This window comes from Polypterus senegalus, chromosome 2 (genome assembly GCF_016835505.1).
Source record: "Polypterus senegalus isolate Bchr_013 chromosome 2, ASM1683550v1, whole genome shotgun sequence".
Taxonomy (NCBI): domain Eukaryota; kingdom Metazoa; phylum Chordata; class Cladistia; order Polypteriformes; family Polypteridae; genus Polypterus; species Polypterus senegalus.
Genome location: NC_053155.1, coordinates 28251457 through 28278049, shown reverse-complemented (window position 1 = coordinate 28278049; position 26593 = coordinate 28251457). Strand labels below are relative to the sequence as shown.

Here is a 26593-nt window from a genome sequence, read left to right as displayed (position 1 = left end):
TGAAAATCCATCCATCCATTATCCAACCTGCTACATCTTAACTACAGGGTCACGGGGGTCTGCTGGAGCCAGTCCCAGCCAACACAGGGTGCAAGGCAGGAAACAAACCCTGGGCAGGGCGCCAACTACAGGGCACACACACACCCACCAAGCACACACACTAGAATCGGCAATGCACCTAACCTGCATGTCTTTGGACTGTGGGAGGAAACCCGCAGAGACACGGTGAGAACATACAAACTCCACGCAGGGAGGACCCGGGAAGCGAACCTGGGTCTCCTAACTGTGAGGCAGCAGCGTTACCCACTGCACCACCGTGCCGCCCTTGTACGAAAATGTTCTATAGAAATAAATATTGTTGTTTTAGAGAGAACTTGCAAGCACTTTGGAAGCTCTTCTCCGCAGCTATACTCCATTGGCCTGGGTATGTAACCACCAGCAAGGATCCTGGCTTGGATTGGGCATTTGGGGAAACTGAGGCAGATGGTGATTCCTTTGCTCCTAATTGAGGGGTGTGAGTGTGCAGGTAGTGCATGAGGCAGATAAGAGCCAGAAAGAGCCTTAGAGATCAGAACAGCCGAGAAATGCAGAAAAGCGGTTCCACTGGTGTGGAATAACCCTTAGCAATACTCCAGCCCAAGAATTTTATAATACCACAAAATCTCATTTTAGTGAGCTTTGTGTTTCACAATGGTGAAGTCGCATGAAAATATACATTTTTGGGGCAACTGTTCTAAAAGGTATGCAAAAGAAAACTTGGCTTTATAGCGTGTTACTTGAGTTTGTGCAAAACGCCTACGAGAGGTAAGTGACTGGTGAAGGGGTTAACTGGAGGCACTTTGGTGCCAGTTGTCTGCTTGGGGTGTGACCGAGGAGCAGAAAGCATAATGAATTGGTTAAGGTGTAAGACACAATTACTTTGAAGGGGTTCCAATGGCCCAAAATGTAAGGCAATCTTAAGGAACGGTGTATATTTCTGACCCCCAATGATCACATGAAAAGCCTAGCATATCAAATCAAAATCAAATATTATGACACTTTTTCAGTTCACCCTACAGTGTATTAGCATAACCTACTCTTAAGGAGCCAACAGGATAGCATGTCATGCAAAGGGCCCAGTGTCAAAGAAAGCCAAAGTTAAAAGCTCTGCTCACCCTGCCCCAATGCCCACAAACCGAGCGGTACAAACTAGAAGAAGTGTAGTAGGCAGGACCAGAAACTACCTGGCTAAACTCCTATAATGAGGGTTAAACCAACAGAGACAATTTATAAGAATCTAAAGCGATGATTTTTCTGTTTTTTCTTTTTTTTTTTTTAATTAAACATAAGCTTTCAAAGAAAGGTGGGATACAAGTGAAGAACTGCTCCAATACAAAGTGAATTTCAGGTCAGTCTTGAGAGCTCTGAACACGTTGCTTAGTTATTCATTTAGGCACACATTTTCACTTTTGTTTCACTTTTATTTAAATGACATTTCGTCACACTAGGGTGGACACAAACGTGGTACTACAATGTTAGATGATTAGTAAAGTGCCCCCATTTTGTACTGTGTAAAAGGGTCATTCGTCACAGAAATGCAATGCAGTACAACCAACAAACAAAGTAGGACAGTCATGCAGTTCTTTTTTTTGTTTTGTTTTTTCCCCCCCTCTGGGGTATCCATGGATTTGTATTGCTGGATCTCTTCCAAAGCATTCCTTGGCAAAGCAAAAAGTGCCATTTTCGGGAAAGCCAAGCGCCTTTTTTCGACTGAAACAAGATTCCTGTAGATTTCACGCTGCGTCTCTTAAAAATGAAGAGTTTCCCCCTACCAACAATGTGACACGTGTGAACCATATAAGAGCGACACCACTTGCGTGCCTTGTCAAGTAATGCCGTGAAAAACGCTGGGCCTGTATGGCGTACATCTCGTCATACACATCACTGTTCTGCAAGATCTGTTGGGGATGCTGCTGCTGCCGCTGCTGCTGCCAGCTCCAGATAACGCTGGCATAGTGTAACACGGATCAGTTCAATGCTACTACCCGAAACAGACAAATTGAGTGAAATATTGGACACGTGGAAATGAATCTGTTTCGTAAAGTTTATACCCCTAATGTAAAGGTGCAGGTGACAATCAACCAAACATCAAGGGGGCGACATGCTTGAGAAAGTGAATGCACGCTGCCCCATTGCACACTGAAAATAAATAGTACCACTAAGCCAAAATTTTACAACCATACACCTTTCCAACATTAACATTTCCAAACGAATCGGGAAGTGGAATGAGTCCCATTTTTCGTTTATCTTCATTTTTTTTTTTAAAGCCATGGGCACACAGTAAAACTTAAAAAACTGGGAAAATCAAGTGTCTTCTCACACTTTCCAAAAAGAAAAAAAAAAAAGATGAGCCTTTCAAATCACTAATTAAAATGTAATGGGCGTACTGGCTTTTAAAAGGGAGCTATGAAATACGGCTGGGAATATGTAGCTCGAGCAGACCACCTTCTGAATCAACTGGGAGTCAGTATGCTTGTGTGTCGTAAAGAAGAAGTAAAAATACAAAAGCAGACGGTCAGGGCTTAAAAACCTTTTCTGTACAGCTGCCACTGCAGACCTGAAGCATCTCCACAGGATTAGCTATTAACATAAAATTATACGTAGTGGTCTTTCTCCATATATATTTACACATTGGCTTAGTTGCCCTATTTCAGAGTTCACGTCTTGTATAATTTAGAATTTCTTTTTTTTTTTCTTTTCTCTCTTTGCCTCTCTTGGTTTTGGTCACGGGGTAGCTTGCTATGAATGTTCTGGTATTACTGTGGATTTTCCATTATGCTTTGCAGTTGTCTTCCTTTGTCTGGATGCTGTTGTCACTATGAACCTTGACTTCAATGGATTCTGGCTTCAGGACCTCTTTTCCATTTTCCTCTTTCAGCGGCAGCTTCCTGCAATATTCAATTGGAAAGATGTCATTAGTACAGATTGGCAAAAAAATAATAATAATAGAAATAATAATAAATAATAGTATAGGACTGGTAAAGCACACAATATATTCAATATAATATTTTCATTATAAAATTCATTGTGATTTTTCCGGTGGAGACTGTGTATTGTAAATTTAACCATGTGTGATAATCATACATTTTAATTTCCCTCCCGTGAGCTAATGAGGTTTCAGCGTGCTGTTTCTTAAGATAAATATGACTGTATAAAATCTCCAGCTGTGCAATTATATCTGAATTGAACCTTGTGGTATAATAAATCCGCTTGTACAATTATAGCATTTCAGTCTAGACCTCATCATCTCTTATTTGATTATTGGAAAGTCGGCTTTGACTAGTTTCTCCATTTAATGAAATCCCAAGCTACTCTCAGCCCCTCACTCTTTAAACGGGTACGTCTGTGCACGCATCGCATGATAAAGATGACAGCGAGCCACAATGGACTGTGAAGGTGAAACTGCAGAATTCAGTTTATGCAAGAGATCTTGTTTTACAAGTGTGTAAGGACACTACATATTTTTAGGTATCCAGAAAGAGTGGATGAGCTAAGGTGCAAGAAATAATGGTGATCGGTAGAGGCCCTCATTCCCAAAATACCATTGTAGATTGCATGAAAGTGGCCTGCAGTCGTCCTTGCCTTACAAAGTTTTTTTGGAAAAAATAATGATTCAAATCTAAAAAGGGAGACTCTGACTTCACAGGGTCTTTTAAAACACATAGCAGCCCCAGACTACATTTGACCAGTTTCTGGACTGTAGTTTTGAGGTGGGCAGACATCAGTCAGAGTCCTAAAGCCTGAAAACAGGGTCACCTTGGGAATGCATTTGGACTTCCCACCTTTACTCACTCAACACCACTGACTACAATTCAAGGGACTCAAGTGTACACCTTGTACCTACTGATGACCTGACCTCAGTCAAAGATAGATAGATAGATAGATAGATAGATAGATAGATAGAGTACCCGGAGGAAACCCACACAGACACGGGGAGAACATGCAAAAACCACGCAGGGAGGACCTGGGAAGCGAACCTGGGTCTCCTAACTGCGAGGCAGCAGCGCTACCCACTGCGCCACCGTGCCGCCCATTATTATTATTATTATTATTATTAGGCACTATGTAATAGATAGATAGAGAGTTTGAAAGATACTACATAACAGATAGATAGATAGAGTGTTTGAAAGACACTATATGATAGATAGATAGATAGATAGATAGATATGAAAGTCACTATATGATAGATAGATAGATAGATAGATAGGAACTCTATAATAATCACCATCTCAAGTAAAAATGTGAAGGCTGCTAAAGTCCTGCTCTTCATCACACTATTTGGTCATCTGTTCGTTGCTTCTACAATTCCTTGCATTAAGGAAAACTTTAACTGGGTCCCCATGTTCTTGTTGTAGATTTTTTTTTAAATGAACCCCTGACATCCACTGTACTAATTCATGTCATAATTTGAAACGTTTCAGTTGTGTCCCCTCCTAATTTCCATTTCCTTAAAGTGAAAAGCTTCATCTCCTTCAGTCTCTTCTCATAGTTCATACCACATTGTCTCTGGCCTTACCCTAGTGCTGCTCTGTCTTTTTTGTGACTAAACGTAGCAGTCCCGGTGAGACCTCACTAGTGCATCATGTGTGCCACATTTTGTGCAGTATAATCTGGCACTCTTTTAGCCTTTCTTGATTACTTCTGTCCTCAGTTTTGATGGAGAAAGACAGTGTTGCATCCACTATAACTCCGAGGTCCTTCGCATAAGGGGTACTTTTAAGATTCAGACCTCCCATTGTTTGTTCAAATCTAATATGTTACCTCCTCCATGTAATACTTTACATTTACTTACAATAAATGTTATCTGCCACACATCTGCACGAGCCTGTATGCTGCCCAAGTCCCAACGGATTCTCTATGCTCTGCCTTTCCACCTAGTCTGGTATCATCTACAGACTTAACCAGGTTATTGATTATATTCCTGTCCAGATCATTTATGTATATTAAAAAGAGCAGCAGACTCAGCATCGACCCCTGACAAACACCTCTTTGATTGAAAAGGTGGAGATGTTGCAGCGGCTGACATCAGTTATGTTACAGCCACAGTTTGCTCCCTGGTTAATGCTTATTTTCTGTTTTATTGTTATTTTTATTGTTTTAATTATTAGTTTTATGCACTTTTATCATGCAGTTTTTGTTAAGTTTGTTAGGTTTATTTATTTAGTATTAAAGTATTGTGTATTTCCTTGTGTTTTGTGGGTGGTACCCCAGGTACCCCTGACGTCACTGTTGCTGGGACTGCCCTCCACCTTTATATTCAGATGGAGGAGATGGTCTCAGAAGAGGTTCAATGCGTGTTGGAGTTCCATCTCGTAAGTATTGTTTTCTTTGGATTTTCCAGATATTTTGCCCCTGAATTCTGGATTGGACTTATTAGCTTTCCATTGCACAGTTTTGTTTTTTGTTAATTTTTTGTTAAATATACAATAAGATATTCATTTGTAGATGAATCTTTGGTAGCCCTGTTCTCAAGACCAATGTTTTATGGCTTTCATATCCTTAAAGGGGTACTGTATCTTTGTGTATTTGTGGAAACATCCATCTAGCCATCCATCTTCTAAACTTGATTTTTTCCAAGTAAGGCCATTGTGAAGCTGGAAGTGCACTTTGAACTTTAAAAGCCAGAGCCCCATTTTAAGGCCTGTGCAAGTCGGAGCCTACCTGTGCTGGTTGAGGGATGGTGAGGCCACATCTGGGAAGGCGAATGAAGGGTACTGGCCTGCTTTGTGAAACATTTAGTAAGCCTTTCACCCTTTTTTGCCATGTTTGCAACAATGGTTCACATGAACACAATAAAAACTACACAAAAACATTATGTACATTTATAAATCCCACTTATAACAATTCAGGCTTAAGGGAGTGCAATGTAGGAAATTGTATACAAGGTATGAAATAGCCCAGGATGGGGTAGCAGTCTACCTCAAGGCCCTCTACCATGCACATCCTCCATCACACTGGGTCAGGTTGGAATCGCCAGTATGCCTAGTTCAGCACCGTGTTTGGGAATGGGGTTGTTAAAATCAGAGTACCCAGAGGAAAATGTAGTAGACATGGGGGTAACATGTGAACTGCACAACAGCAACATGTATGCGTGGGATTCAAACCCAGGACACTAGACTCACAAAATGGCAACACTCCCCACTGTGCTACACAAAGCATACAATCAGTTATTATGCCATCAGTTCTAATAACTTTGTGCAAATCTTTTTATGATGATTGAGATTGACCATTGAAATACACAACTTTAGGACTTTTCGGTATAGTGTCACACAGTTCCTAACTGTTTTCCTTTAAATGTATCTAATCAGAACATTCATAACATCACTCCTTCAGTCATGTCGAGCATCTGCAAACTACAACTACAAATACTGAGAAAGAACATGCAGGATTCAAAGTCAAGATCCCAAATCCATGGGGCAGCAGCCTTATCCTCAATGCCACCATAGCATGCATAAATAAATAAATAAATAAATGTCCAGGTTTTAGTTAATATTAACAAATGACAGATCAACAGGCTCGATGGTGTGCCTTCAGATATTCAGAACTGTAATAAAATTAAAATGACTGAAATAACTGGGGATGTCATACATATGTCCACTTCACATCCTTTCATCGGATTGGCTGGCCCAGCTGTGGAATGAGGTCTCCAGGACTCTAAACAAATCCAAATCATATTATGGGATATCATCTACTGTTAAATTCTGCTCCGTGCTTGTAATATTTTTATTTTTATACTGTACTAGCCAACCCACGGTGTACCATACGCCGCATAATCAGGTCGTTTTTTTAATGATTTTTAAGCACAGGGAGAAAATTAACATTTGAAAAATCGGTAATATAAGAAATCAGCAAGAAAAGCAACATTGTAACAATGCACGAAACGAACCAACACACAATCATCCGTGACTGAAAACTGGCGGACCGTCCTCACGCCCTCTCGTTCAGTATGCACTGCCTGCTCATGTGCCCACCTCCAACTCGCCACTTGAGTCGTTGTTGTCTTTGCACAGTCCAGACACACCTGTGACTCACGTAGACTTTTCATTACTCTGTGCGGTTTTGTCTGCTTTTCTATATATAATCCACCAAGACAGCCGACCACAGTAGTAGCGAGGTGGGAGGGGGGTGTGTACAAAGGGTAGGGACGTAATGGCTCACCCACGCCTCTCTGCGACGGGTAGACACACGCTCAATCTCATGCATAATTATTTATTGAATGCTAAACACTTCTGGAAAGACACGACGCATGTTTGTCGCGGATGCAAATCGCTGTATGTAGCGTGTAAAACAGTTTGCTATGGTGCACGCGGTCGGTCATCGTAACTGAAAACTCGGTTTTTAAAGACTGCTTACTTCATTGTGTTTTAAAATCAGTTGTAAAGGATTGTTTTAAGCATCCCATGGCGATTCACCTCCACGAGAAACATGTCTCTATGAACAGTCAACGTGGCTCGGAGGTGCATATGTGGCCTCTACAACAGACGAATATAAATGACGCCGGTTTTTCTGTGTCGTCGCATCCGAGTTGGTGGACGTGGCTCTGCGAGTTGTCGTCGTATCCAATGGTCTTTTAGTTGGTGGGCCTGGCTCCTTCCTGCGTGCGCCATAGGTGTCTTACTTGTCGGCGGCTCAGTGAATCCACGCCCCTTCCGGCGTGCTTTCCATGGGTGTCTTGCCTTAGTGAATTATACAGTAATCCCTCCTCGATCGCGGGGGTTGCGTTCCAGAACCCCGCGATAGACGAAAATCCGTGAAGTAGAAACCATATGTTTGTGTAGTTATTTTTATATATTTTAAGCCCTTATAAACTCTCCCACACTGTTAACAATATTAGAGCCCTCTAGACATGAAATAACACCCTTTAGTCAAAAGTTTAAACTGTCCTCCATGACAAGACAGAGATGACAGTTCTTTCTCACAATTAAAAGAATGCAAATAGATCTTTCTCTCTTCAGGAGCAGAGAATTTCAGAGAGAGAGGGAGCGCTCGCAAAGAAAAGCAAACAATCAAAAAATCAATACGTGTGCTTTTAAGTTTGCCTAGAGGAGCGTTAGTATCTTCTAAGCAAACAGCCTCTGTGCAAACAGCCCCTCTGCTCACATCTCCTCCGTCAGGCGCAGAGAACGTCAGAGAGAGAGAGAGATTAAAGCAACAATCAAAAAATCAATACGTGTGCTTTTGTGCTTTTAAATCTGCCAAGCACCGCAATAAAGCAGCATTTTTTTAGAGGAGCGTCAGTATCTTTTATGCAAACAGCCCCTCCGTCAGGCGCAGAGAACGTCAAAGAGGGTGAGATAGAGGCAGAGACAAGCAAACAATCAAGCTCCGCGCGGGATGCATATCTTATAGCATTGAGGAGTTTTAGTTAATATGTAATACATGCTCTGATTGGGTAGCTTCTAAGCCATCCGCCAATAGCGTCCCTTGTATGAAATCAACAGGGCAAACAAACTGAGGAAGCGTGTAGCATAAATTAAAAGACCCACTGTCTGCAAAAATCCGAACCAGCGAAAAATCTGTGATATATATTTAGATGTGCTTACATTTAAAATCCACGATAGAGTGAAACCGCGAAAGTCGAAGCGCGATATAGCGAGGGATTACTGTATACAGTATATAGATTGAGGATTACTTGTGTTCTGTGCTGTGTATTGTATTGTATTTACACCCACTACACGCCCAACCTACCTGGAAAGGGGTCTCTCTTTGAACTGCCATTCCCAAGGTTTCTTCCATTTATTCCATACAAGGGGTATTTCTGTGAGTTTTTCCTTGTCTTCTTAGAGAGTCAAGAGGCAGGGCCTGTTAAAGCCCATTGCGGCACTTCTTGTGTGAGTTTGGGCTATACAAAAATAAATTGTATTGTATTGTATTGTATTGTATCCCTGCTTATAACCAGCACCCCTGTTCGCAGGACAGAATTCTTTCCTGAACACGTTACGCACCGTGTAAAATAGCACCATGAAATCATCATTTGTCTCATAAAGAATGCTCAACAGCAAATGGGTTTTCTCCTTCAAATTAAAATGTCGATATGTCCAAATCCAGGACTAATCACTGAAAGCTTGATCACTTCCCTCGTGGTGGCTCTTACTGTAGTTACGTCAGACAGCAGAGAGCACAGCAGGCCTGAAGCCGAGCTTCATAAAGTACAGTATCTACATCTGAGGCTGGACATATGCTGTCTCTGCAGTCTTTTTGAGTTCCTACCATCAGAAGAATGTTACATGATATCCAAAAAGAAGAACAACACTAACAGTTTCTTTCCTATGACAGTCATTTACATCTGTCACAAATTACTGTTTGTTCACTTCTCCTGCAGGGCTTCAATACTCTCTAAGGAGAGAAAAGACTTCTTTGTGTTCTTCTTCTTCTTCCAAAGCTATTCCCGTTTTAATATGCAGATACCCTTAAATGAAAGTCTGCAATGTGTACTTTAATCACAATGTCTGAATTGTTTGATTTGTAATTATTTACTGCAGCGCAGACGGGTAATTGATGGAAAAATGTGTCTTTGTGTTAGACATTATAGAAGGCACTGTATTAAAAAAGAACATCATTCTCCATTCATCTCAATTTGTATAGAATGATTACAATAAAATTTAAAAAAAAAAATACATTTCTGGATGGAAAATTCCTTCATGATGACACAAAACATAAAACAAAGCGACCTGAATTATTTTCTACTTCAAGTCAGCCTAAGGTGCCATTTCCCCATTGAGTTTATCTGAGGTGGTTTGGGATTCGTCTAATGAATCAGGTTTTAGGATTCTGTGCATCCATTTTAGTGAAAGACATCCCATTTTTTAAAAAGGGGGACAAGAGGATGTGCTCTGACTATCGGGGGATCACACTCCTCAGCCTCCCTGGAAAACCTCATGTCAGGGTGCTAGAAAGGAGACTCCGCCAAGTCGTGGAACCTCAGATCCACTTTTACACCAATTTTTGGCAAACTTTACACAGACTAAAGGACATGTTTTATGAGATGGCGGAATCAACCTGTTTATTCATTAAACCCGCTCTCTTATCACATAATCATATAAACAAGAGCTTAACCCTGCAGCTGTGAGCACAAAGCAATTACCATTTGTCATGGACGTGCATCAGAGGATTGTCTTCTTGGTTCACCTAAGGTATGTGGTACCACCCCGGGATGAGAGGGGGTGCTGTCGCTAACAGTCTTATCTCCTTTTACCCTCACAGCTTCAAGAGAACCCACTTCTTGAGTACAACATAGTCAAAGAAGCCCAGCACCCTCCAGTCCGGCCAGGACAATGGAGGCACGCTCCTAAAGGTGGTATCTCAGTTCAGACCTGACAAGCCACGAGGAAGGTCACACAGATGCCTCAAAGCTATCCACATGATCCTTATTGCACCATTGCATGCTCCTTATTGTTAAAGATTTATTTTACTTTCTGTGCCAACATGTTAAATGTGGTTTTGCCCAGTTGGCACCAAAATTATTTTTGGTTCATCTAGAGTCATCCCTCGCCCCACTACAACTTTAATTCATCACATGCACATACTCACACTCACTCATACAGGGTCACTTAAAATTTGTCATTCATGAACAGCAACAGGTCAGGTCAGATTGGGTAGCCTGCACTGGTGCAGCACGTTGCCACACCCACCACACAACAAAACAACTCGGGATCCTGGTTGAAGACCCCCCATGCAGACGCTCGGTCCAGTCCCACCCCCCGGAAATTACCCTGTATCCTTTGCAGCCAGGAGATATGTGGGCATCCCCTTGGCCTGGTCCAGCCACACAGGTCCTAAACAATGAGCCGATTCACCTTCAGGTAATCACTCCAAATGGCCATAGTGCTGTAACTGACACTCCCTCATAATGCAGGTAATGTGCCTCATTCAGGACTCCATGAACAACACAATGTCAAACCAGTGGTATCCAAGGATTCGCCAAAGAGACACAGTACCAAAGGAGTTCAGTCTTCATCTCAGGTCACTGGATAGGGTCCATGTCTCACAAACATATAGCAAGACAGGAAGCACCAGGACTCTTAAAACTTGGACCTTCGTCCTTTTGCATAGATATGGGGAGCGCCACACACTCCTTTCCAGCGACCTCATGAACCTCCATGCTCTTCCAAATCATCTACTGACTCATAGGAAGAGTCACCAGAGACATGAATGTCACTGCCAAGGTAAGTAAACCTCTCGATGAGGTCGACACTCTCTCTGCAAACAGACACACTGCTGATGGCCGTGCCCAAGAGGTCATTAAATGCCTGTATCTTTGGCTTTCATCAGGACACTCAAAAGCCCAGACACTCAGAGTCCTTGCTCAGTCTCTTGAGCACCCCGATCAGAGCCTCCATTGACTCAGCGAAGATCACAGCGTTGTCGGCAAAGTCAAGATCAGTGAATCTCTCTTCACCTACAGATGCCCCACAGCCGCTGGAGCCCACAACCCTGCATTGCAAGCATTGAACAAAGTAGGAGCAGAACACATCCCTGATGGACCCCAAAACCAACTGGGAAAAACACAGAGGTTCTGCCTCCACTCAGTACACAGTACCAGTGAGCAGGCCGGCCATGATAGCCAGCAAAGTCTCTGGTCAATTCAGTTAATTGCACAAGGTTAGGAAAGTCACACAGCTGTCTGCAGAAGGTCCCACAGTTTAATTATAACCCTCCTCTTTTCTGTTTCTCTTCTTGGTATCATCACATGGCACTTGGTGCCACTGCCATACTGCCAAGTTGTCTGCCTACCATGGAAAATTCAAACTAGATAAGGGAGCACTGGATTCATCAGGATAGAAGAGTCCTTTTGTCTGATTGGCCAGCCCAGCACTGACTCAGCTGTAGATTGGCCAATAGGAGAAAGGAGGCTTGTTGTCTGAGGTCTCCAGGACTCTGACTGTGTCTGGCTTGTCAGACTCCTTTCCTACAATCTGGCTGTGGTTCTACAGTTAGCTGATGGACTTATATTGTTTTTTATTTATTTAAATTAGTTTCTACTTTGATTTAAATGTACGTGAACAAATCTGTATCCTCATGTGTGATAGGTCTGTATTAAGTGAGTGGTGTATTCCTCTTGCGGTGGGCTGGCGCTCTGCCCAGGGTTTGTTTCCTGCCTTGCGTCCTGTGTTGCCTGGGATTGGCTCCAGCAGATCCCCTCTGTAGTTAGGATATAGCGGGTTGGATAATGGATGGATGGATGGATGGATTCCTCCATTTTGCATTGACAGTTTGGCCTGCACTTGATGCAGAAACAAAGCAGTTTGTACTGTTGTATCGTATTTCTGAGGTGGCCAGGATAGATTGTGTTTCTATGTCTGTGAAAAGGTTCACTTGTGATCTGTTTTGTGTGTTGTGTTTCCTCCATTTTTTGACACCCATTGCATGCCCAGCCTGCCTCTCTTAATTGCCTTACCCAAGATTTCTGCCATTTTGTTTTTGTTGTCGAGGCTTTAGAAAAAGCAGGACCTGCTAAAACCCATTGAGGTATTCCTTGTGTGATTTTAGGCTGTGAAAGAAATAAATTGTTGGCGGTGTTGATGTTGCTTTTACAATGGAGGGATACCCGGTCCACGGGTTTTTCATAACTTTTGCCGAAGTACGTCCACCATAGGCTTGGTGACTCTGAATCCTGTTAAGGGGGTTTAAGAATGTTAGGGGATGCTATTTGATTATATCTTCTAAGCAGTAGAAAAGTAGTTAATGACTTGTGGGTAAATGCAGATAGAGGCTTTTAATCTGTTCTCATCCTCTTAGATGTGAGTGCTGCATTTGAAACCATTAATCACAATATTCTTAGAAATCGCCTTAGTCAATGGGTGGGCCTCTCTGGCGGTGTCTTAAATTGGTTTGAGTCCTACCTGGCAGGTAGAAAATTCTTTGTTAGTTGTGGTAATTATACTTTAAAGACACATGATATTCAATATGGTGTTCCACAAGGCTCTATCCTGGGTCCGCTGCTCTTTTCGATCTACATGCTTCCATTAGGTCAGATAATTTCAAGGCATAACGTGAGCTACCACAGCTATGCTGATGACATACTACTGTATTTATCAATAGCATCTGATGACCCGAACTCTCTTGATTCACTGATACAATGTCTCACTTGCATTTCTGAATGGATGAGAAGTAATTTTCACAAACTAAATAAAGGGAAAACAGAAATTTTAGTGATTGGCAATAATGGATATAATGAGGTTATTAGAAATGAACTTGATGCATTAGGATTAAAGGTCAAGATGGAGGTAAAGAACTTAGGGGTAATTATTTACTCTGACCTGAATTTTGAATCACATATTAACCAGATTACCAGGACAACATTTGTTCGCTTAAGAAACAAAGTAAAAGTTAGACCTCTTATAACATTGCAAGATGCTGAGAAATTAGTTCACCCTTTTGTTTTCAGTCGACTAGATTACTGTAATGCACTCCTCTCAGGACGACCCAAAAAACAGCGCTGTTGGACTACTTTCTGACATCTCTAGGGTTTTGTTTTATGAAAGAATTGCATGTTGAAGTTTTTAGTTTTGGATTCTCTACAGACGCTGTTTCTCCTGTGATAAGCTCTTCACATCGAATACACACAACGTGGTATTTGCATTGCTATGTGTATGTGTGTGTGTGTGTGTTTGTTTTTATACAAATTTATAGAACTGCAGGATGTGATCTGCTTACGGTTCCCGGTTCTTCTCTTTGGGACCAATTAACTTTCTCTCTATCTCTTTTTTTTATATTCTGAGTTTCCTATCTACATTGCCTATAAAAAATATTCAACCCCTTGTAAGTTTCCACATTTTATTCTTATACAACATTGAATTACAGTGGACTACATTTGGCTTCTTTTGACACTGATCATAAGAAAAAGACTCTTAAGTGTCACAAAGTAAATAGAGATCACTGCAAAGTGATCTAAATGAATTGCAAATGTAAAACATGAAATAATTGATGGCATATTCACTCCCTCTGCGGTGGGCTGGTGCCCTGCCCGGGGTTTTTTTCCTGCCTTGCGCCCTGTGTCGGCTGGGGTTGGCTCCAGCAGACCCCCGTGACCCTGTAGTTAGGATATAGCGGGTTGGATAATGGATAGATGGATATTCTCTCCCTTTAAGGCATCACTGGCTCAGTTGACTGAAGTTACAGGATTAGCTAACCTGTCTGGGGCTTCACTTGATTGTTGTCTAAATTCACGTGAATGTGGAAGGCTCCACTTGTGATGAAACAGCATGGTGAACTAGTCTACACAATGAACATTCCAGACAACTCCGTGAAAAGGGCATGGAAAAGCACAAGTATGACAAGAACATATCCAAGGAGACTGTAAATCTTCCTAGCTGAGTGACTGTGCAAGAAGAAGGCTCGTGAAGGAGGCCACCAAGAGACCTATGAGAACTCTGCAGGAGTTGCAAGCTACAGTAGCTGAGACTGGAGAAACTGTGCAGACAGCAACAGCTTTGAGGGAATTGGGTGGGAAGGCAAAGAAACAAAAACACACAGGACACCTCAGCTAGAGTTTGCCAGAAGCCATATGGAATACTCTCAGGTCACCTGAAAGAAGGTTCTATTGTCTGATGAGACTAAAACTGTAGATTTTGGCTCATCAGGCTAAACGCCATGTTTGAACACTGCACTTTATCAAAAACACACCATCCTCATTGTGAAGCAGAATCAGGTTGTGGGATGCTTCTTTGCAGCAGACCCTAAAAGGCTTGGGAGGGTAAAAACGAATGCAGCAAAATATGGGGAAATCCTCAAGGAAAACATGCAGTCTGCAAGAAACCTGCACCTCGGGAGACGATTTGTTTTCTAGTAAGACAACAAGCCTGAGCAGAAAGCCAAAGCCACACAGGAATGACTGAGAACCAACAATGCTGAGTCAGAGTTCAGTTTTCAAGCCAGTTATCCCAGTGATTACTTCAAACGAAAAGGGGGCATTATTATTACAATGGGTGGGGGTCAAACTAAAGTTAGAAAATGGAATGAACCTTAACAAAACTGATAATGATGTAATTTTTCAATGGAATCTATACCCTTCTCAACGCACTTGTGCCACCTGCCTGGCAGTGCCAGTGAATTCCAGCACAATAAAAGGTTCTGTTTCGTCCTCACCACCACTCGTGCACCCGAGTTATTGTCGAACACCACATTCTGAGGGGTACTCCAGTCACTAGTGCAAGTTAATGTGACTTGCTGGAGACCAATGTGAAGCCTGCTAATCGATCAAAGAGCCAGGACTGCTGTCTCAAGAAGTCAGCAAGACAATGAAACACACATTGCTAAGAACACCAAGACTTATCTGGAGTTACTGAAGTTTGAGGTATTGCCACCTCCTCCTTATTCACCAGATTTGGCACCATGTGATTTCCACCTTGTTGGACCACCAAAAAATGTCTGTGTGGTCGTCGATTCAAGACAGATGACAGCGTGAAGAAAGTGATGCACGAGTGGCTGAAAGTTTGAGGCCAAACCTTTTATTCTGCTGGAATCCACTGGCACTGCCAGGCAGGTGGCACAAGTGCATTGAGAAGGGTGAAGGCGACATTAAGAAATGACAGCATCAGTTTTGTTAAGGTTTGTTCCATTTTCAAATAAATCCCATTTCCTAACTTTAGCTGTACTCCCCCCTCATATAATAATAATAATAATAATAATAATAATAATTACTCTTATTATTATTATTATTTTTTTATTTTATTTTATTAATTTGCTGAATTCTTTGTGAAATGGAACATTGTTTATGTCAATCATTTCACAAATTACTAATCATGAGCATTTCTGGGCTGGGTTGTCACATATTGGCTCTTCATTTTTTGAGTAATAAATATAGAGAGCAAGACGTGGAGCACTCTATTTGAGCATAATCTGGTCTGCTTTTAGTGCTCAGTCAGGTGTGCAGGCAAACCTTGGGGCAATGCAAGTTTGATTTCAAATGCCCTGTGCTGCCCACCCTCCCTGTCCACCCCTTGCCCACCTCCTATGCACATGGCCATCCATCATTATGTACATATATTATAAATTCAGCAGCCTGGCCATATTGTGCAGCCAGGTAAGTCTTGATTCACAGCGGTATGAATTATTACCGCAGGCAAAAGAAACACAGAAACTGCAGGACCAATTTGTGTTCTGTTGTTATAGAAGCAGTGCCAACTAAAATATACTTTGCTGAAAACAGCAACTACATAATTTGACAAATTATAGGTTTTTACTTCTTGTTTTAATTACCATATTTTTTATTAAGGTGCTCATTTCTCTGGCTGCTGCTGAAAATACAATAGAGTCTGACTACTAATACGTGATGAGGATGAGCATGCAGTATTGACCAGCATGCATTGTATGCTCACCGGGAGTCATCAGGTTCTGCCTTAACAAGGAATCCAGAAACAAATTCATGTGGAATATGTAAATGATGCATATACCCATAAATTAGAGGAGATTTTTCAATTAGTTTGTAAGCAAATGATTAGACTTAGAATACTAATTGTAGGATTATCCTTATTGTTCACAGTGTTATTAGGCGCTTAATTATTCTTCTTTGTTATGGAATTTAAAAGAATCCTTTAACATGATGGACCCAAAGCTTGTTAATCTGCTTTAGGGGTCTGCTGTACTCACGAGGTCAAGCCAGCTTGTGTTGCACCATACGTGTACTGCAGTGTACATTTATTAGAGACAATTTAGGCCCCCTACACCAATGCAGCTCCATACGAGGCCCCCCCTCTCTATTGTAAATTGAAATTCCAATCCCAAAGCTGCTAACATGCAGCACATAACTAACTGTCTTACATTTTCTGCAGACTGAGCACTCACAGTCTACGTTGTATCTGTGCTAAATAATTTTACTGTATCTATCATTCATTGTATTTTTTATATTCTTCATCATCATTTTTACATTTTGATCAATAAAACAGTAAAAAAACTTGACCAGAACAGGCCCCAGAGCCCAGTAAAGCTCAACTAATCTTTCCTAATTCCTCCAAAGCAACTTCAAGCTGGGTTATGAATGTCCAGAACACTACTGAGTCACTTATCCTAATTGTGCAAAATTTCCTACTGTGTCCCCAATGTTGTTGTTGAACCCATTTTAACAAACCATTCACCTTAGTAACTCCTTTTATATTTTCAAAACCTTCAGTGATACCACCTATTGATCTCGTTTTGCTCAACTATTTTAATCTTTTCTTCTCATTACTCGTCCCCTGTAGGCCTGGATCAGCCTACTTCACTTCTCTGGCTTTTCTCTAGTGCTGCCATATCTTTTTTCGTTGCCCTCAGACCAAAAACAGCATACAGTACTCGAGTAATGGCATCATCAGTGTCTTATAAAACTTAAGCATAACCTCCTCCTCTTCCTCATCATCATCATCATAATTACCAGTTTAATGGTCATTTCCTGTGTTGAGTTCACCCACGTCAGCCAACTATCCCTCAAATCTTTTTCCTTTCTGCAGTCTTAGCAATTCTTTAGGCTGAGATACAATGTTATGGTATCATTTGACACCAGGTCCAACCGAATGTCTCTCCATGTTGGTGCACCACTTCACATAGTCCTCTGCCTTTCAGTCGACATGTCCAAATCACCTTAGTCTGTTTCTCCTTATGACGTCTCCACACCGATTCTTCCTCTTAGAATTCAGCTTGCTCTGCCTCCATGGCATTCCTTACATTCACCTGGCCATCCTCCCCTCTGTTTCTGTCAAGCTTAACTTACTTTTTGTTACTTTTATTCTTTGTATGCAAATCTGTAGTCATGCCTATTGTTCTGTTCTGAAACAACATATCAGACGTTTCTGGACTAACCAGACTCCACAGTTCATTTCAGCTCAGAGGATGACAACATAAAAGGCGGGTGATTAGTAAGATTGAGAGTTGGGTTCTGTTATGTTAAAGTTGGACTTTCTTCCCTGACTTAAGTTTATTTTTCTTGTTTTGTGCCTTTTTCATTTACTTTAAAGTATAACTTTTCAAATGTATATTTTAATTGTGTACATTTTGTTAATATCATTCTATTTTATGTATTATATAATACCTTTGTATTCAGCTTCTGTGCTCTCTTATTATTCGTGGTGCTTTGTGGGTGAAACCCCAGGAGGCGGGACCACCCAGATGTTCAGTTGAAACCGGAAGGAGATCCTTCAGTGGTTCGGTGATGAATGGAGAGATCTGTTCTTTCATGAGGAATGTTTTTCAGATTCGGGATTTTCACTTTTAATTTTGTGATATTGTGGTTACAGCTTTGGATTCTGTTTTGGGAATTGTTTGACTTGGATTGCCTTTTGGGATGCTCCTTTTGACTTATTTTTGTTATTTTTTGCTTCAGTTTTATATAAATGATATTCTTTGTGGACTTGTTTCTCAAGCTAAAGGTTTTTGCGTGTATTTCCTTTCCCTTTTATAGCATTTGAAATGTTAAAATCTGCTCGCCACTTTTTGGGCACTTATCATAACATGATACTTTATTTGCTGTTTTTATAGACTGGTCACTACCTTTGTGTATTTTGTTTTTCCCGGTACTCGGTGGTGGTTCTTTATATCACTACCCCCTGGCCTAAATCTGGCGCAGCTACTGGGAAGATGAAGAAAACTCCACAAGAGTATCCTGTTACTGGAACTGCAGAATGCCCAGAGGGCTCTGGGTAGACTTTTGGCCTTTGAACCCCTAGACGTTTGTTTTCTCCAACACCCAGCTGACTGGGGCTTTGGTCTTTCTTTCCTCTCTCACCTTCTGACAATAGCATTTGCACTTATGATAAACTTTCTGTTTCTAACATCTTATATACCCCTTTTATAAACAGCCATTCTTTAGCTTTTTACTTTCTTTGGTTTATCTTCTACTTTCTTTTTTTTTCTTTCAATGTCTTGGTCACACATTTAATTTATAATGTGCTCCCTTTTTATCCATCACTTATTAACATACAGTAAATCTGCAGTCCTCCTCCTGCTTTTTCTACTCTGTCTGATGAAACCCATCCAGCCTGCACACAGGATTAGATGGTGCTACCAATCTGGAAGAAGCTCAAACAGATGCATTAGTGGACTGCATGAATGACCCTGCCACACACTGTCTCAAGTCAGTGCCCGCTAGCTGTTCATAGCCGGACGGCACTCAAGATGCCCTATCACTCATATAAAGCACACCGTGTTTTGAAACCAAAGTTACTGATGCTTATTGTAGGACGAGTCAAATTCCAGGATTTGTTGGTGAGATAAAGGACAAAAATCTTTAAAACAGCCAACAGCATGGTATGGGGGAAACTGCAATAGTGACACCGATCCTCACCACTGACTCTATCTTCTACTTTCTTTTTGAAACTCTGCTTAGCTGTTACTACTGTTAAGCATTTGGCGCGGCTTACATGTCTGAAAATGTGCTATACCGTAGAAATACATGTCACTGTTACTTTAGGAGACGCTTGTCTGTCCAGTCCAAAAACATGGCTGATGTGTGTAATAAGAATATACGTTTAATGTCACTGTGCTCTGTACAATAATTATTTTATAAATCCACTCACATGTACAGGCCAGGCCAAAGTTGGCACACAGGGACTCTCAGCATTTAGAACTGATAGGCAAGCATTTGAAGAGAGAAGGTACAGCTACGAAAACAGGCATTGTACTATTTCTGTATGTTAGAGATGAAATGGAATCCTCTCCTTCCCTTGTTTGGAACCTAAGTAAGGGGCTGCACGTGGAGAAGACAGTATAAAAAGACATGGACGGCAGCCAAATACTTTGAAGCTGATGGACGGATGGGTGATATCGTCATCCATCCTGAAAAGCCTTCCAGCACAGCAACGAAAAATGGCAGACTGTACAGATCAAGATCCCACCTTGGTATTGTCTTGCTATGGCTTCCTGTCTGTAATGCCGCGTAAATTGTCATTAAAGAAAGCTAAGTTATTTTCTCTTATGTGATTTTTACCACCGTATCACTATGGGAGGGATATCGCCTTTTAATATCATATCTATATAGTTTTCGGTTACTCAAATGCCATAATTACAAAAGAACTTATTCCAACTAGGGAGCTATCGCCCCTTAACAGGAACAATGTGGCTGAAACTTTGGTGTTGTCAGGCGGCACTTTAATAACTGCCAAAATGCGATACTTTGAAAGTCTGAAAGTCGCTTTGAGAATTAGTGAGGGATTTGTGTAATCTGTCATCCCCTGTGATTCTTACGAGTGTATCCTGACTCTTGTAGTCTGTCATCCCCTGGGATTCTTACGAGTGTATCCTGATTCTTGTAGTCTGTCATCCCCTGGGATTCTTACGAGTGTATCCTGACTCTTGTAGTCTGTCATCCCCTGGGATTCTTACGAGTGTATCCTGACTCTTGTAGTCTGTCATCCCCTGGGATTCTTACGAGTGTATCCTGACTTGTGTAGTCTGTCATCCCCTGGGATTCTTACACATGTATCCTGACTCTTGTAATCTGTCGTCCCCTGGGATTCTTACACGTGTATCCTGTCATCCCCTGGGATTCTTCCTCAAACTCAAAGCAATGAGATCCAGCCCCTGACGTATATACAGTAAGTGTGACGTGCTGTCATGTAGCGTGACGTTGGCCGTAGTGAGATCTGTATAGAGTTTAACATACATTACTAGAAGCCTGTAAGTTGAGGATGGAGCACTGTGCTTAACGCTCGTGGATCCCTTATGGATCTAGCATTCTGGGTTGCAGTCCTGAGCCTGGTCAATGTCTGTGTGGGTTTTCGTCCCATGTTCCAAAGACACATGGCTATCGTGAGCCTTACTGCCGTCTCCTGCTTCAGTCTCTTCACTCTCCTTACTTAAGTCAGCTGCCTTATCTCATCTTCTTATTATCATACACTTGGCTGACACCTTTATCCTAAAAAGTGACTTATAGTCTCACAGCATCGTTTCCAATTGTTTACAAACTGCGTATATTTTTTGTAACCAGATTACAGGTGAGTTAAGTGGCTTGGTCAGGATCACGTAAAGCTGCCACATTGTGGTTTAAAGTGCAGTGCCATGGCCACCTCAGCACACCACACCATCCACACCTCGAGCCCAGTTCTGTGACGACTCACTGCGACCCTGAACTTAATTAAGCAGGTCTGAGAATATATGAATGTATGTAGTTATAAATCCTGCTTCCTATTTCTTTTGAACACCTCGATTTCTGTTAAATTTTGTTTTTGTATTAAGAGCAGCCCAAAAGACCACATGAGAACTTCAAGAGAGCTGAGACTAATTGACTGCCTGCATTTATTAACATTGTCCGTATTCGTAAAAGGCATAAAGAGAAAATCCATTTTGCCTCAATCCCACTCATTTTTGCTTGATATTGAACATACTGTATGCTTTTATGCGCGGCTTGCTTTGCAATAATGCTCCCGCTCAACTGTATTGTGCCAATAAAAGCAGATCTTACTCAGGCTCCGTAAGTGGAGTGGTCTCATTCGGTTCATTTACGGGGCTCCCATCGTCAGGGTTAGTTATTCTCTCCTCTTCCGGCCGCATCTCAACAATGGGCTCCTTCGACCCATCCTTCCTGTACAGTACACACCAATAAAATTCACAGTCAACAAGGCTAATTCCAGCACGATTTCACTTCAGCCAACTTTCACAGCGTACAGGGAAGCAGAATTAATAGTGGCGTTTGAAAAGTCACAGCTCTAACCTGTAAAACAATACACACAGCATTAAAGTTTTTAGGACTCGGCAAATCCTTTCAAGTCCAATTTCAAGAAGTCTGAAAAAAAAGAGAGGAGGCCATTCAGTCCGTGAAGCTCATCTAGGAAGCTGTTAGCCCAGTGATGTCAATATTTCATCCCGATATTTTTTTTTTTAAAGTTGTTAATGTTTCTGCTGCAGTTACAAGACTCAACAGTGATAATGTGAGAATAATAAAAGCACGTACTGTAGATCAGCTAAACCCCCTCAATTCCAACGCATCTGCAACTCAATAGTAAAGAATCAGTGGAGCTTCTAGAAACTTATTTTTTAATTGGGTTGTTTTCAATCTTGGATTTGTAAATTCGTGAAATTGAAACCAATGCCGAAATGACCTCCTGTTAATTTTATTAATCAGCTTGCTAATAGCATTCAGTGAGGCATGACATTTTATCTAGAAAGCTTTCAGAGTATTTATATCATATCAATCAGATTAAATCAATCTAAAGATCAAGTTATGCTACCTTCAAATAGATCAAACACACACTGAGAAAGAAAATAAGCAAATGTTTCTGAGGAGGAATGCAATTTTGTTTTAATGTTGAGAGATGAAATTGTACATTAGTCGATAAAAATGCAATTTCCCTGCATTGTAAACACACACAAACACATTTCAGACTTCACTTCAACTCTTTCACAGGGGAAGAAAGGACTTGAACAGCATTTGCGTTCTGGACGAGGTGGTGGTGAAGCAGAATAAAGAGATGACCAAAGTGTTTGCCCCTCCATTAGGGAACCTGCTTGATGTCCGTTTAGGATCACACGGCCAGTCCAGGGTGTAATACTTAAATACCAGCTAATCACGGGCAGTGACAAGGCTGGGTACTGGTGACTGAGAGGTACCAGCGTAGAGGACGAGGGGCCTCCGCAACCCCTCCACCAAACCCACTTAAAAAAACGATTTGTTGGCTAAACTTAATTCTATTAAGTGTAAAAATTCCATGTAAATGAACAAAAAAACTCATAAACTCCTGTCAATTTGTTTTATCTAAGACTAGTCAACAATGGTAGAGTAAGTTAATATAACTTGCTCGGGGTACTCAGGCTAACTGTAATTGATAACTTTTAAACAAACAGCTTTGATAAAATCCAATAACTGAATGTTCACTGAACAAAATTATACAATAACTTCATATCAAGTAAGTAAACCCAAAACACAAACTCGTTGAGCATTAGAAACTTTATTAGGTGGTAAAACATGCTTTGATAACCAAATGTCCAATCACATCTCTATAAATATAAAATCCAACGTCTGTCTGTCTGTCTGCTTTTCATGAGAGAACTACTTAATGTTATTTTTTTCTAGAATTTGCTTTCCGGTTGATTTTGCGCTCATTGGGCTGAAAGTTCTGTTCTCATCTATCCATTATACAGGGTCGCGGGGGGTCTGCAGGAGCCAATCCCAGCCAACACAGGGCGCAAGGCAGGAAACAAACCCACCTCAGGGCACATACACATACACACACCAAGCACAATTTAGAATCGCCAATTCACCTAACCTGTGGGAGGAAACCCATGCAGAAATGGGGAGAACATGCAAACTCCACGCAGGGAGGACCCGGGAAGCGAACCTGTGTCTCCTAACTGCGAGGCAGCAGCGCTACCCACTGCGCCACCGTGCCGCCTTGTTCTCGTCTAGGTTGTTGTAATATTCTAAAGAAAAACACTGTCAAACTATACCAAAGATAATATTGCTGATTAGATCATCAGTGGAAATGGACTGGCAGAATGTGTCAGTGCCAGGGTCATCAATGGAGTAGCCGAATCGAACATCGCAGAGAGTGTGGCAGAAAAGGCGTTTTAGAAATATTAGAAAAGTTGCGACAAGAAAAGGCCACTTAGCCCAACAAGCTCGCCCATTCCAATCTAGATTGTCCAAACTAACATTGAAATCCGAACCTCTTTAAAGTCCTGCTACCTACCACATAACTTGGCCTTTCTGCACAAAAAAAGTGTGTAACATTTCTGCAAAGCTCAGGATTTGGGCACATTCAAGATAGGTATCTGTACACTCGCTAACAGATTTGGATCAAGAGTAATTTAAGCAGTCAAAAAATGAATAAATAAAACAAAATAAAAATAACAGGTAGGATGCAGAATCAGGCGTACTTTTAGCTGCACTGTGAATGTACTGTAATGGGACACGTGAGAATACACTAAATATAAATAATGCAGTTAACAGTGCCAGGTTATTTTGAACCCCAGGCCAAGCTTATTAGGGCTTCAACCGACTCTTCGGTAGCTAACCCTTGTGGCCAGGTCTTATGATCTGCACCCTAGGCGACTGCCTAATTCACCTTAACGGTGGCATCAGCCCTGACTGTAAATGCTTTTATTGAGCCCGACCTATGCACATTTTGCGCTATGCCAGTGCACAACATGGCTAATCAGTGCGCTATTGTAATGTAACCAGATCTCTTTGAATGTTTTTGTTGGTATACATTTGGTGAACTTACCCAGCACCATTTGCTGTGAATACTGTACAGAGTTAACCGTATTCCTGTTGTTTTTATTTTAGTATGGAAACTAATTAATGCTACACACCACACAAAAACCAAGCATGGGGTTTTCTTGTTGACCTGCCAGCCCACCGGCCAAGCGCATCACTGATGCCACTGCAGTGAGACCACATTAGTAACACTCTCTGGGTCAGTTGCTACGTGTTATGATCTAAGGATAACCCTGCACTCGTCTGCTCTTATTACGTCTTTATGGTAACATCACTAACTTTGTGGTTTTGCGCTGCTGCAGTGTCGCACAGAGCTGTGGGTAAGCAGCAGACCAAGACAAAGACTAAGGGTAGTGGCAGTGGGCTTCTGGGAGTCGGGGAAGGGATACAAAGTGGTATACTAACTTAGACCACCTAGTGAGTAAGTTTAACAGACTTTGTACAGTGGGTAATGTTACAAAATAAATTTCTGCACACATCCCACAGACTGTTATGGACACGAAAAAGAACAAATATGCCACTGAACAATATGGAAGCCAGATTTTCAGTACAGTGTGACAGTGAATAGAATATATTTAACTCAATGGCACAGAAAAAAAAAACCAAGCAATGCATGGAAATATTTACAATTAGGGGGCTCCGGCCCCTGCTCGCTTCACTCGCCCACCCCCAGGTATGGTGTGGAATATGGCAGACCATTCGTCCCGGCCAATACCCCCAGGCCGCCAGGTGGAGCCCTCCCTGCAGCATGGAGGTGCCCCGAATGCCAGCAGGGAATTACGGACGTTGGAGTTTTCCTTTACAGCCCTGCTGGATACTATGGGGGCCGCTAGAAGGCGCTGCAGGGAGGAGCAGTGACTATTTGCCCTACGCCCTGGAAATACGTCCGAGTCACATGGGCAAGAGGAATGACGTACTTCCGGGATGAAGAAGAGGATTTTATCTGACCAGGAAGTGATAAGGAGTCACATGGACTGAAGGATGAGAAACACTTCCGGGTCAGGGACTATAAAAGAGACCGAGAAACACCAGAGCATCGAGTGCTGCATTTGACACCATTGATCACAACATTCTTAGAAATCGCCTTAGTCAATGGGTGGGCCTCTCTGGCAGTGTCTTAAATTGGTTTGAATCCTACCTGACAGGGAGAAAAATTTTTGTTAGTTGTGGTAATCAAATCTCAAAGACACATGATATCCGATATGGTGTTCCACAAGGCTCTATCCTGGGTCCGCTGCTCTTCTCAATCTACATGCTTCCGTTAGGTCAGATTATCTCGGGGCACAACGTGAGCTACCACAGCTATGCTGATGACACACAGCTGTACTTATCAATAGCACCTGATGACTCTGATTCTATTGATTCACTAACAGAATGTCTGACTTGTATCTCAGAATGAATGAATAGTAATTTTCTCAAGTTAAATAAAGAGAAAACTGAAATCTTAGTGATCAGCAATAATGGATACAATGAGGCTATTAGAAATAAACTGGATACATTAGGATTAAAAGTCAAGACGGAGGTAAAAAGCTTAGGGGTGATTGTTGACTGTAATCTGAATTTTAAATCGCATATTAATCAGATCATTAGGACAGCATTTTTTCACTTAAGAAACATAAGTAAAGTTAGACCTCTTATATCACTGAAAGATGCTGAGAAATTAGTTCACGCGTTTGTTTTCAGTCAACTAGATTACTGTAACGCACTCCTCTCAGGACTACCCAAAAAAGATATAAATCGACTGCAATGAGTGCAGAATGCAGTTGCTAGAATCCTAACTAGGAAAAGAAAATCCGAACACATCACACCAGTCTTAGCGTCACTACACTGGTTACCTGTGTCATTCAGAATTGACTTTAAAATTCTGCTTATGGTTTATAAAGCCTTAAATAATCTCGCTCCATCTTATATATCGGAATGTCTGACACCTTATATTCCAAATCGTAACCTCAGATCCTCAAATGAGTGTCTCCTTAGAATTCCAAGAACAAAACTTAAAAGAAGTGGTGTGGCGGCCTTCTGCTGCTATGCACCTAAAATCTGGAATAGCCTGCCAATAGGAATTCGCCAGGCTGATACAGTAGAGCAATTTAAAACACTGCTGAAAACATATTACTTTAACATGGCCTTTCTATAACTTCATTTTAATCGTAATTTAACTTAATCCTGATATTCTATATGTTCATCATAATAACTATTCATGTTGGCTCTAAAATCGGTACTGACCCCTACTCTCTTTTCTGTTTCTTTTTCCGGTTTCTTTGTGGTGGTGGCCTGCGCCACCTCCACCTACTCAAAGCTTCATGATGCTCCAACAATGATGGACGGATTAAAAGGCAGAAGTCTACGTGACCATCATCATCATCAAGCCCTTCCGTGAGAATCCTAAATCCAAAGAGGACTGTTTCATTTATGTTAGGTAGAATGCCCAGA

General features: G+C 41.5%; 1 protein-coding gene across 2 annotated transcripts in view; it reads right to left on the bottom strand.

Moving 5' to 3' along the window:
* Positions 1-304: 304 nt before the first annotated feature.
* The window catches only part of LOC120522832 (neural cell adhesion molecule 2-like), a 1092848-nt gene continuing 1066559 nt past the window's right edge, over positions 305-26593 (bottom strand). The window contains exons 17-18 of one of the 2 annotated variants that reach the window (XM_039743520.1): positions 21410-21529; positions 305-2927 (exon numbers count right to left, since the gene is read on the bottom strand). In XM_039743520.1, the coding sequence (XP_039599454.1) occupies positions 2813-2927; positions 21410-21529 (235 nt within the window). In that variant the 3' untranslated portion in view covers positions 305-2812. The remainder of the gene's footprint in view (positions 2928-21409; positions 21530-26593) is intronic. The other variant, XM_039743521.1, reaches the window with a different exon arrangement.